Source organism: Fundulus heteroclitus, chromosome 24, assembly GCF_011125445.2.
Source record: "Fundulus heteroclitus isolate FHET01 chromosome 24, MU-UCD_Fhet_4.1, whole genome shotgun sequence".
NCBI lineage: Eukaryota > Metazoa > Chordata > Actinopteri > Cyprinodontiformes > Fundulidae > Fundulus > Fundulus heteroclitus.
The window spans coordinates 2538114-2550903 of record NC_046384.1 but is presented as its reverse complement, the minus strand read 5'-3'; the positions used below and the strand labels follow the sequence as shown (position 1 = coordinate 2550903).

Here is a 12790-nt window from a genome sequence, read left to right as displayed (position 1 = left end):
CTCTACACAGCAAATCTTCAGTCAGACATAATCTGGTTTGCTGAGACACTAAAACCCATACTTGATAAAAAGAAAGAGAACCACACTAAGACAAGACCTGATATACCAACCAAATTGCACAGTCTAAATAACTTTAACTTTTAAATAAAATAACTTTATGATCGAGTCAAATTCCCTGGAGGGATGCAACAAGACAAGAGCAGTGCATTTCCCAGAGTCTGCAGACACCATAAAGTCACTAGAAACGTTAAGCAGGACAGTTTCCGTTGAGTGCTTCTTGTGGAAACCGGACTGAAAAGTGTCAAAAAGTCTGCAATTCTCTTAGGAGATTGCTAATTGCATAGAAATCACCTTCTCTAAAACTTTGGACAGGGACAAAAATTTTGATATTGGTCTGTGATATTTTAGATCAGTTGGGTCTCAAAAACAGTCATTGATCAAAGGACGTCTGGGCTTTTTAACATGCTGCTCAAAACTGAAAGTTTCAGTCAATGTTAAAAGTTCCAAGGCTGGATAAGAAGAGCTGTCATCAAATCACAATTTTTTTAAACATCCAACTTTATTATTATTGGAAAAAAAGTTCACTACAATCAATTAAAAATTAAGCAGCATTGCCAAGAGGGCAATAAACAGGCAAACAGTAAAGAGTACCCAACTATGACCATTTGATGTTCAAATTATGGAAATATTTGTGCGTTCATCAAATTACTGGTGAATCTATCTCTGCAAGAAAAAAATCACGCCTCCGCTGCCAGGACTACCAAATTTTCTGGGGGAAACCTGATATTTTATTCTAGTCAAAAGGTAAGCTACAACAGATTTTTCTTTCCAAATAGTTGTGATCAAGGCTACCAGCCTTTAACAACTAGCAATTGGGTTTATTAATTAACAATTATTAAACATACTTTATATGAAAGTTGGGTGTCTAGCCAGTTTTAAGACCGAACAAGAATCGCCACCAGTAAAAGTTAATTACAATAGGAATCACTATTCATTAACTGCAAGCAAAGGAAAAATATGTCTCAAAAGGGGGGATTCATAAACTCTAAGAGACAATTTGATCACTGATATAACAAAAACACAGAGACAACCATGATTAAAATAGTAAAAAGAATTTAAAGCAACAATTACAGTATTTGGTTTAATACTAATACTACTTGAACACACTACTGAATCAAAACAACATAAAAGGAAAATAAAAACAATAACAAACAGCAAAATTAGGAAACTTGGATGTAGAAACCTTTAGGTGATTTTCTAACTTAAATACGCCACACCTAATTAACAAATGAACACTGAATAAAGTTCAAACATCAAGACAGTAGCAAATTCATGTTAATTTTAATCTCCTAACCAAAGAAAGACCAAACAGGCACAGTTTTAAGTTTCAGAAGGCTTTTGCAAAAGAAGAGATATGGCCAATCACTGAAGTGTCTCCCAACCCATCTCTGAAAGAGAATGCCTTTGCACACCTCTATATTTTATGTAAGCAGGATGCGGTTACATTGTCAGTGTGGAAGGAAGATTTCCAATTACAATCCCCTTCAATATGAGAACTGCTGACACACATCTTTCACACTTCTAGTAACTTAATATAAACATATGTTAACTACATTACATAAAATGGTAACAGGTAAGTAAAATATAAGAATGGTAATAAAACCTTAACACAAATTATATAAACAGCATTTATATAACACAAGCTAAAATCCAACCAATAGTGCGTTAGTTTCACAGCAACCAAATAAAAATAAACACAATAACAGCTTATCACTTGAATTCAGTCATAAAGTGTTCAAAGTTCAAAGAGTCCTTCTGGAGAAAAACATAGGCATTAAAAGATAAAGATACTAGATAAAGATTCTGCACAGGTAAGAATTGATTTCTATGTAAGAAATGAAAGGGGTTCTTTCCTGGTGTTGCTTCTGTGGAGGAAGAAATTTGGTTGGGTTGTAACGTGACTGGTCATCATGTTTCGCCAACTTCATGGCCGTGGGGTGCGTTCAGAAGCTGTCTTTGTGATCTGCTTTGTTAAAACAGGAAAGATCTAGCCTCGTCTACCGACTGAAAGGGGAAAAACGTCTTCATACCTTCTCGAAGGTTGTTCGCCTCAACCTAATTAGTCCCAGAACTTCTTTGTCACACCCACTGTTAATGTAGAATTATTCTGAAGTCACTTTGGCCTCACGCCACTCGGACATATGAGCATGGGCCCGCTGATTGCAAGGCCAAATGCTGCGTAGATACTGTGGGGGATGATTATTGTCCAGGATAGACTGTCTTTATTTTGTCTCATGCCAAGGCCACTGTGTAGTATTAGATAGAGCCGAAAGCGAGACAGGGCAGACGCAGACCGTAGCGGGACCGTGGGGTGCGATTACTTTCCATCTATGTGATCTCTGCTCTGTTTCTCAATAAAAGTGCTGGAACTTCATCACCGCCGTCTCCTTATTCAGTAATGATTAGAATTCAGTTATTATTGTTTAGAATTCCATCCACACCCACAACAAAAGGTACAGTGATGAGTGGCTTTTGTCCGGACAAAATATCGACCACCGGTCCCACCACGTGTTCCAGTGTGAGGGATGTCAGCTGATGATAGGTTCTCTCCGTTACAGAGAAAATTGCGGAAAGAGCCGTTCCTTTGTTTGGTTTTATCACCTCGGAGGTGTGGTCAAATGTACGCCGGAGTCAGACTCAAGCCGTGTTGCAAGCTGGGAGCCGTAGTCTAATAGGCCATTTTATTGCATAACACTTATCTTAACCAGTAGCAAATGATATAGACAGTCTGGAAGTGGATCACATCATTAACTTATCAAGGAAAAACGTCCATGTTTCGCTGACCTAAATTCTAATGTGCGCTGTAGGGGACCCACAGGTTAACTAAAAGCAATCACAATCAGAAAAAAACACCATTCCTAAGGAGGGAAAAACATCAGACCTTAAAGAAATCTCACTACCTAGGAGGGTGGGCCTAGTGGTTAAAGCGGTACGCATAGACTGATGCTCACCTGTGCTAGCAGTCATCAGAGTCTGACCAAATTAAACACAATGAGAAAAACTGCTTTAAGACAAATCCAAATATTAGCTACTACAAATGTCTGAAGTTCGCTGTAGCTCAGTCTATAAATTAAACAAATAAAAAATAACTTGTAATATTTTAAGACCAAACTAAAAATTAGCTACTAGAGAAATGCTGAAACTAGCAAGTGAAGACTGTTGCCTTTAATAACAACAAACATCTCACAGCAAACTACAGCTATGCAGTTTGAGTAAGTATTCATACAAGAGTCATTTTGCCTCCTGTATGGATCCTCATATGTCTGTTTAAACTTGATTTAAGGCTAAACCTTGTTCCACATAGATCACAACAGAAAGGCTTCTGTCCAGTATGGATTCTCATGTGTGTGTTTAAAGTTTCTTTACGACTAAATCTTTGCCCACATAGGTCACAACAGAAAGGCTTCTGCCCTGTATGGATTCTCATGTGTCTGCTTAAATATCTTCTTTCAGTAAATCTTTGTCCACATGTATCACAAAAGAAAGGCTTCTGTCCTGTATGGATTCTTGTGTGTCTGTTTAAACATGATTTTTGGCTAAATTTTTGTCCACATAGATCACAACAGAAAGGCTTCTGTCCTGTGTGGATTTTCTTGTGTGTGCTTAAATGTACTTTTTGACTAAATCTTTGTCCACATAGATCACAACAGAAAGGCTTTTGTCCTGTGTGGATTCTCATGTGTCTGCTTAATTGTGATTTTTGGCTAAATCTTTGTCCACAAAGATCACAACAGAAAGGCTTCTGTCCTGTGTGGATTCTCATGTGTGTGTTTAAAGTTGATTTTCGGCTAAATCTTTGTCCACATAGATCACAACAGAAAGGCTTTTGTCCTGTATGGATTCTCATGTGTGTGTTTAAATCTGATTTTCGGCTAAATCTTTGTTCACATAAGTCACAACAGAAAGGCTTCTCTCCTGTATGGATTCGCTTGTGTTTGTTTAAATCTGCTTTTACGCTAAATCTTTTTCCACATACATCACAACAGAAAGGCTTCTCTCCTGTATGGATTCTCATGTGTGTATTAAAATGTCCTCTCTCAGTAAATCCTCTTCCACATAGATCACAAGAGAAAGGCTTCTCTCCTGTATGGATTCTCATGTGTTTGTTTAAATCTGCTTTTTGGCTAAATCTTTGTCCACATAGATCACAACAGAAAGGCTTCTCTCCGGTATGGATTGTTGTGTGTATCTTTAAATTAGATTTTTGGCTAAATCTTTTTCCACATAGATCACAACAGAAAGGCTTCTCTCCTGTATGGATTCTCATGTGTCTGATTAAAGTTTCTTTTAAGCTAAATCTTTGTCCACATAGATCACAACAGAAAGGCTTCTGTCCTGTATGGATTCTCATGTGTGTTTTTAAATTTGATTTTCGGCCAAATCTTTGTCCACATAGATCACAACAGAACGACTTCTCTCCTGAATGGATTCCCATATGTGTGGTTAAAGCGTATTTTCCAATAAATGTTTTGCCACAGTCTTTGCACCTAAGCTTCACTCCTGTGCGCCCTTTCCGAGATGACTCCACTTTTTTTTTCTTTGTAGAACATTTCTTATAGCCAGAGTCTGACAAGTGCTTCAGCTCAGACAGAGGGTGCTCTACATCACTGTCCTCTTCATCCTTCTCAGTGTCTTCTGTCTCTAAAGAAGTGGAAGCATCTCCATGATCTTGTATCCTGATGGAGTCTTCTCCGTCATTCTCTTCTGGAAGCTCTCTGTCTTTAATTTGGTCTGGATAAAGCTGTGAGAGCAGCAGAGACTGTTCATCATCCAGACTCTTTATTGGAGGAGCAGAGACTGGAAACCTGATGGCATTAATCACCTCCTTCCCATGGAGCTGCTCTCCTGGCAGACTGATGTAGACTCCCTTCTCTTCCTCCTTTATGTGGGGGGGCTTTGGGTCATGCAGGTCTGCAGGAGGTCTGTGGTCTAAAGAAGCTTCTTCTTTAACAATCAGTTTCTGCTGAATATCTGCAGGGAACATTAAAACACATTATGCACATTAGAAAGTATTTTGATCTCAGTCTGAACTGAGGCACGTTTTAATAAAGAAATATTTAGGTAATGTAGTTAGATATAATTATTTGATTTAACTACTACTTTTTTCTTACTGTTTATTTTGCACTGTTGTTTCTTATGTCTTGTTTGTTTACAGTTCCTTACAAAAGTATTCACACCCCTTGATATTTTTCATTTTCTGTTGCCTCACAACCTGCCAAATAAAATGGATTGTTGGATGTTTGAGTTTGCACCATTGCTAAGTATGAGGGATTGCTGCAAAGCCATATTATACATGTTTACAGAACATGTGTAACAGTAAAACACAGGAAAAAAATACAGAAAGCTTCAGCGTACATGACTGTAACCCCCCCCCCCAAAACAGTCAGTTCTTTGTAGAGCTATCTTTTTTAACCTTAAGTTCTCAAGACACGATATTAACTTTTTTGTCATGTTTTGTAAGCCAAAAGGTTATCCGCGATGATCTATTTAATATTTATAAGTGTGCCTGTATAATATCATGTTCATAAAAAAAACCTTGTCCATTCGTGAAAATTTGAGAGGTCTGTGGTGCAGGTTAGTGACTGATGGAGGAGGCGAAAGTGAACTAGGCACAAGGAAACATGTTCTCCACACAAGGATTGCTTTTCTTAAGAGTTCTCTGAAGAAGTTTTGTTCATAAATATGGTTTTATTGTAATTGAAATACACAGAAGAAAAACTAATTGCGTACCAATACCAATGTGTGAATATCACCAGTGCATTCCAAACTCAGGTAGCTTAGCTTCGACACAAATATACCGGCGAGACTTTTTTCTATTCTTTAGCCAAAATAGTGTTCAAGTGCTTCAGTTTGGAACACTCACTAGCTCACGTAACTCACATACAAATTTGACGAAGAGGAGATGTCTCACGCTGATTAAATATCAAATCCAAAACCTTTTTAACTGTTTTTAGCGTGGATTTAATTGGACTAATTTCAAACTATTCAAACTTATTTGTTATCTTATATATGTAAGTTATTCACACCATGAATTTATTGCTGTCTTTTAACAAAAGGCAGGACAAGCAGTGTCGAACATTTGGTTGTAAGTTATGTCGTCGCTATGTCGTCACGTTGAATTGCAGGTTTTTGTTCAAACACAAGGACATTGTTAGTTTATTTAAGTTTCTTGAGAATCCTCAGCGACGTGAAGTAGTTGAAGAAGGTCGACGGACTCAAGAGAAGTGGGAGCCGAGCCCTCGGCGTAATCTGCTCTGTGATCTGGACATTTTGAGTTGGACTGTTTTGATTTTGTTTCCACTTTAAAAGAGCCACTTGGTGGTTCAGTAGAACATAACCATAGGCTGCTGCCTAGGACATTTCCCAATCTTAGGAAGGACAGAGCAGAAATCAGCAGGACCACAGAGCAAGTGTCGGGACCGGTCTAGACCTCTAGTTGCACACCCCAGCCCAGCCCTGGAGCTGGTGTAGTCAAGACAAAGAAGATAGGGGCAAGATCCAGGATCATATTTATGTCACCTATTTAATCATGTAAATCATTTATTGAATATTATAATTAGATGGTAATAGCGAGTGATCTGTCTTCCCTGGATGATGTCACAGCTAACAGAACGCCAGACCAGGTGTACCTACTATGAAGAAAAAGAATTACAGAAAATAAAAAGTTAAAAGCTGAAATGAAAACAAGCATTGCAAATTGGAGAACAGTAGGAGAACTTAGCAGAGTGAGAGAAATAAGGCCCTGATGCCAGCAGCCTAAGCCTATAGCAGCATAACTATAGAGATTGCTCAGGGTAACCTAAGTAACTCACTCCAATTATAAGCTTTGTCTAAGAGGAAGGCTACAAGCCTAGTCTTAAAAGTAGACAGGGTGTCTGCCTCACGGACCAAAACTGGGAGTTGGTTCCACAGGAGAGGAGCCTGATAGCTAAAGGATCTGCCTCCCATTCTACTTTTAGAGACTCTAGGAACCACCAGCAGACCTGCAGTCTGAGAGCGAAGTGCTCTGTTAGGAACATACGGGGAAATCAGAGCTCTGATATATGATGGAGCTTGATTATTAAGGGCTTTATACATACATTTAAATTCTATTCTTGATTTAACAGGAAGCCAATGAAGGGAAGCTAAAATTGAAGAAATATGCTCTCTTGTTGATTTTCATCAGAACTCTTGCTGCTGCATTTTGAATCAGCTGAAGGCTTTGAACTGCATTTTGTGGACTTTCTGTTATGAGGGAATAGAATATAAATAAATAAACAATAAATGAGGAAAAGAAAAACTTGAGGGTGAAGAAGTTGAAGTGGGATGCAGATAAACATACTGATATGAATGGTTATTATCCAGATTATTATTTCACTGAATGTATTAAAGCTCCCATACATAACTTTTGACCAACATATTAGCCTAATTTGAGATATATTATCCAGTTTTCCATGTCAATTCACACACTCAGTGTGTATGGATGGTCTGTGTCTTCTCAAAAACAAGGTTATGTAACTTGAGAGGAGCGGATCTGTCACTCAAAAAGTCATGTGACCTAGAGCACCCTGTAAACATGAGAGTTACCACATGCTAGTGGCCTAGAGTGGCGCTAAACCTGGAACTATCATTCTAGCCCCCCTAGTGGTCAAAAGTTACATATAGTTGCTTTAAGTCAGATAATCTATGGTTTAAATATATTAAAATATTAACCACAAATAAATTGGCACCAATTTGAAATGTCGACAGCATCCAACATAATCATGTAAAAGATTAAACATAATCGTCATTTTGAGACTGCTGGCCGCCAGCCTTTACTCCCCCGTCCCCCACAAGGATAAGAGTTGTTGGTTTATTTGAAATGCTTCGATGTTTGAAAACATTAAAGTTCCTGCCTGGGAGAAAACCTCCTGGTGTAAATAAGCTAACGAGCTAGCTGTCATTAGCTTGACGCACAGTACGATCACGCTGCGCCCCTCCTTTTCACCCCCCACCTGTTAACCGCGCACCTCCCACTACCCAAAACAACCCTTACTGCCAAAAGAACCCCATTCCATGTTCTGGGTGTAACCCTGAAAGTGGGATATAAATAAACTGTAAATATAATTTTGAATTTTCTCTTTTTTTCTGAAACTGTTGCACTACAATATTTACCTGATTACCTCACAGCTTGAATTACTTATTCACCTCATTCAATGCTGGGGCCACTGATTACTATCTTTTTGGTAAAAGTAGATGTATGCAGTGTGGATTCAGAAAACGTATAAAAATTAATAAATTATTTGATAAAGTAATCTTAATGTATGTTGCATTCCAATAACATTTTAACAACAGTGAAATGGTTAATTATTGCAGATTTGTTCCAGATACGCAGTAAGTTTTGTCCTTTAGCTACAACACAGGACAAACAAACAAAGTAAAGCAATCCTTACTGTTGATAGGAGCAGCAGTTAATGGAAAGCTGCTATCAGTCTCCTCCTTCACAAGGAGCTGCTCTCCTTCCTGACGGGCCCCGGGTTCCTCCTGTTCCTCCTTTATGTGGAGGGGCTCTGACTCCTGCTGCTCCCCCTCAGGACTCTGTTCTTCAGGAGCCTCTTCTTTAACATCTGCAGCCAACACTGAAACACATTACATGCTTTATCAACAACTAGATCTTTACAATGTTACAACCATGGGAAAGATTCAGTTTAGAGAAAAAGATTTGATCAGCAGTGTAGAGAAAACTGAACCTCAGGAACTGACAGTTTCACCCAAGAAATGATCACCGGTAACTTTAGGGTCATTCTGTTGTGGAAATTTAATGTAATTATTCTGTTAAAACATTTAAGAAGTGCTAAATTCTGCATCTGTTATCATATCTATGTTAAAAACATTAATAGGTTCTTTATCCAGTTTTCCATGTCAATTCACACACTGAGCCACTGTTGAAGGTCCAAAGAGCCTCTTGTGGCTCCAAAGCCATAGTTTGCAGAGCCCTACCAGAATGGGTTGGACAAGAAGAGCTTTAATGAGAGAAGCAGTAAAAGTGACAATGGCAACTCTGGAGGAGATGTAGAGATCAGCAGCTCAGGTGGGACAATCTGACCACAGGACAAGTTTTCTGGTGCGTCTGTTGTTGTTGTTACAACCCATGTAGAAGATACCTCCAGAATGTCAACAGATGAGAGTAAAACTGTCAAAGGCTTCATGTTTCACACTACACCAGCACTGTTCATCACCATGACCACTCCATCCCCATATTATTATAGCCGTGGCAACGGAGGCCAGATGCATGCAATTTAGAGTATGAGTGGCCATGTTTTTTAAGACTTTCAGACAAGGGGGAATTAGGGGTGGAAATATATCCTATATCATTAAATATAGCATTGTTTGAAAATTAAAAGGACGATTAAAGAATGTGAAAAAAATATTTTTGAGGGAGGAAAAAAAATCATGTTTTAATATATTTGGATCTAAATCTGTAAATTTGACATTGTAAAGTGTTGTGAATTGGTGATATATATATAAAAAATTAATTGAAATAAATATAGTACATAAGAAAAAAAACTCACGTACTAATGCAGCATTATTTTTTTTAATAAATACACAAGATAAATATAAAGAGTTTAAGGATGGATGTTTGAAAATGAGTGGAATAAAAAAAATGCATTAAACCAGAGAGATAAATACGGCAAATGTAGAAAAAGAAATATATATTGTTTGTAACTGTTTAGTTGGTCATTAATTGAATAATTGTCTTTTTATTATTTTGTTGCATTTAATGGCACACAAATATTTTTTAAGCTGCCATTTGCTCCACTATTCATTTTATTGACTGATTTATTTCTGAATGTATTCTGAATTATGGCAGGATTGGTCTCCCATAGAAAGAGACAGAAGAAAACATATGATCCTATTTCTAAACAAGAAAAACCAGTGTTGTTCAGAAGAATTTCCCCAGACAAGAAAAACTTGATACTGAATGGTGCTACACACTAAGCTAGCATTAGCACCTCCAATGCTACACACTAAGCTAGCATTAGCACCTCCAATGCTACACACTAAGCTAGCATTAGCACCTCCAATGCTACACGCTAAGCTAGCATTAGCACCTCCTATGCTAGACGCTAAGCTAGCATTAGCACCTCCTATGCAGAGCTGCAGGCTTAGCCAGTTTTCTGGGGGAAACCCTGCAACGAGTTGTGATGAAGAGGAGGAATCCATCAGCTGCTGAAAACGGCTCCTAAACTTTAGCTCCATCCACACAGTTAGCATGAAGAAGGAAATCTCCAAACCTGATGGGTGCAGCAGAACTCTGGGCTGGAAAACATCCCCCATCATTGGTGTCTCCTCTGCTGCGTCCTGCCGCTCTTTGAGCTCCTGCTTCCCTCCAGTTTCTCCGCTGTGCCTCCAGCTGCTGGACTTCTTTCCAGACTTCATCACCTGCAGCAGCTGCTGCTCTCTTTCAGCCTCACCAACACTCCCGATTCTGGCCTCACAGCAACACAGGAAAAAGAACCCATAGTGATCAACGTAACTTTGCGTTTGGCAAGAGAGACATCACAACCATAGACATATATAGAGTAGACCCCGCGTTGACTGTCGCAGCGCATAAATTACGGCCGCCATCTTGGAGCGGTCTTCCTGAGAACAGTGCGAGGATAACAGAGGCAGATCTCACACCCGTCTCCGGATTTCTCATGAACTTGTCGGTAAAACGACACACAATCATGTTATGTTGTTGTGGGTTTATTTTTAATACTTTACTTGTAAAAACAAAATAAAAAAAGTAAACTTGGTCTTGTTTTTTAACATATTTTTGTGTTGTTTTTTTAATTGCAAAGTCATAATTGAGTGATGTTCACTTCAATCTGACAGATATCAGTCAGTCACCAAACACTATTTTCTAACAGATGTTTATTTATAATTGTGGAAGGATGGAAGCTCATTCTGCTGCACATGGCTGAAAAAGTGAGAGTGTATCTTATTATTGTAGTAAAATGTTGATTCTAATATAAACATGACACAATGCTGGATTAGTGACAGCTCTAGTAGCTAATTTATGCTTGTTAAGTACTTTACATATTCCTCTATCAAAGTGTCACAAAAGTCTGAAGAAAATATTGCCTCTGTTTTAATTAGAAAAAAAGACGTTTTTTAGGACTGCCGGTGGATAATCTAATATTTCAGCTGTCTAAAGTACACTATTCCCCTCTAAAAACATGTGAACAAATTAATCTAGCAAAGCATTTCCTGTTTTTTTCTGTTTTTTTTTCTCCTCCTGTGAATTTGGACAATTTTGCCTCATATTACACAGACCTATAAATGTGCCTACCTGAGAGGACATGCAAATATGTCACCCTTAATGTAAAATTCATAACCTCAATCCTTGTAGTATAAGTAATATTTTATTTGACTTATACAAAACAAATGTTAAACAACAAAGTTCACATTACCTCCACCCATCTTTACTTTTTAATTTCCCTTACTGATGTTAAGCCAAAGGCTGTTAATTTCCTTTTTTTGACAGTAAAATTGACAGAGTCCTTCAACAATATTAGAGATATATAAATATAGAGAGCTGTAAGAATATATAGAAAAGATGGTGTATTGCCAAAAGTATTCACTCACCTGCCTTGACTCACATGAGTTTAAGTGACATCCCATTCCTAATCCATAAGAGTTCAAAATGAGATTGGTCCTTTTGTAGCTAAAACAGTTTCAAGACTCCTGAGAAGGTAGTCCACAAGGTTTAAGAGTGTGTTTATGGGAATTTCTGACCATTCTTTATGGGGCGCATTTGTGAGGTCACACACTGATGTTGGACAAGAAGGCCTGGCTCTCAGTCTCTGCTTTAATTCATCCCAAAGGGGTTCTACTGGGTTGAGTTCAGGACTCTATGTAGGCCAGTCAAGTTCATGCCCACCACACTCAGCCATCCATGTCTTTATGGACCTTGCTTTGTACAGTTGTACACAGTCATATTGGAAGAGGAAGCTGCAAGCTCCAAACTATTCCCACAAACTTGGGCGCGTGGAATGGTCCAAAATGTCTTGGTATGCTAAAGCACTAAGAGATCCTTTCACTGGAACTACGGTGCCAAGCCCAGCTCCTGAAAAACAACCCCACACCATAATCCCCCTCCACTAAACTTTACAGGGCCTACAAATTCATTGCAGGCCCTGGTGGAGTGGAGTTCAGAAGCCACGGACACAGGGGGATTTGTTAACCTGTTGACGGTGGCAAATAAAGCATGAGTATTATTGTTTTTGTTGATGATCTCAGAGAAGAAAGATTCCCTTGCATTTTTCAGTTGCAAGTTATATCTGTAAAGGCTCTATTTATAGATGTCTCAGTGAGATTGGAGTCTAGTCTTTCTCCACCTGCGTTCAGTTTTTCCACACTCCCTTTTTTCACCTCTAACTGCTGGAGCATTTCTCCAAGGAGATTTCTTCTTCCCGGAAACAACCTTCATTTTAATTGGAGCAATGCAGTCAATGATGTCTGAGACTTTAGATTGAAAATTATCTACAATTTCATCTACTGAGTTGCAGCATAAGGTTGAAGTAGCAGAGTAAGCTTGGATAAACGTTTGTGTGGCATTGTCCTTAAAGGTGCGTTTTCTTACGATGTCCCTTTGGCTAAATGAGTCACTGGTAATAATGCAAAAAGCAACTTTAACAGAAAAGTGATCAGATAGGGCAACATTAGTTACATTTACTTTAGAAATCTTAAGATCTTTAGTGATGATCAAGTCTAAAATATGTCCCTG

General features: G+C 38.4%; 2 protein-coding genes across 2 annotated transcripts in view; both read right to left on the bottom strand.

Moving 5' to 3' along the window:
- LOC105921678 (NLR family CARD domain-containing protein 3) overlaps positions 1-12790 on the bottom strand; it is a 1041521-nt gene that overhangs the window by 663049 nt on the left and 365682 nt on the right. The gene's annotated exons all lie outside the window — the stretch shown is intronic.
- On the bottom strand, positions 1097-11484 carry LOC118557950 (gastrula zinc finger protein XlCGF57.1-like). The gene is made up of 2 exons (XM_036128477.1): positions 11475-11484; positions 1097-4659 (listed from the first exon to the last, which is right to left on the bottom strand). Exons 1-2 carry the CDS (start codon positions 11482-11484, stop codon positions 3281-3283), a joined length of 1389 nt encoding a protein of 462 aa, XP_035984370.1. The 3' UTR covers positions 1097-3280.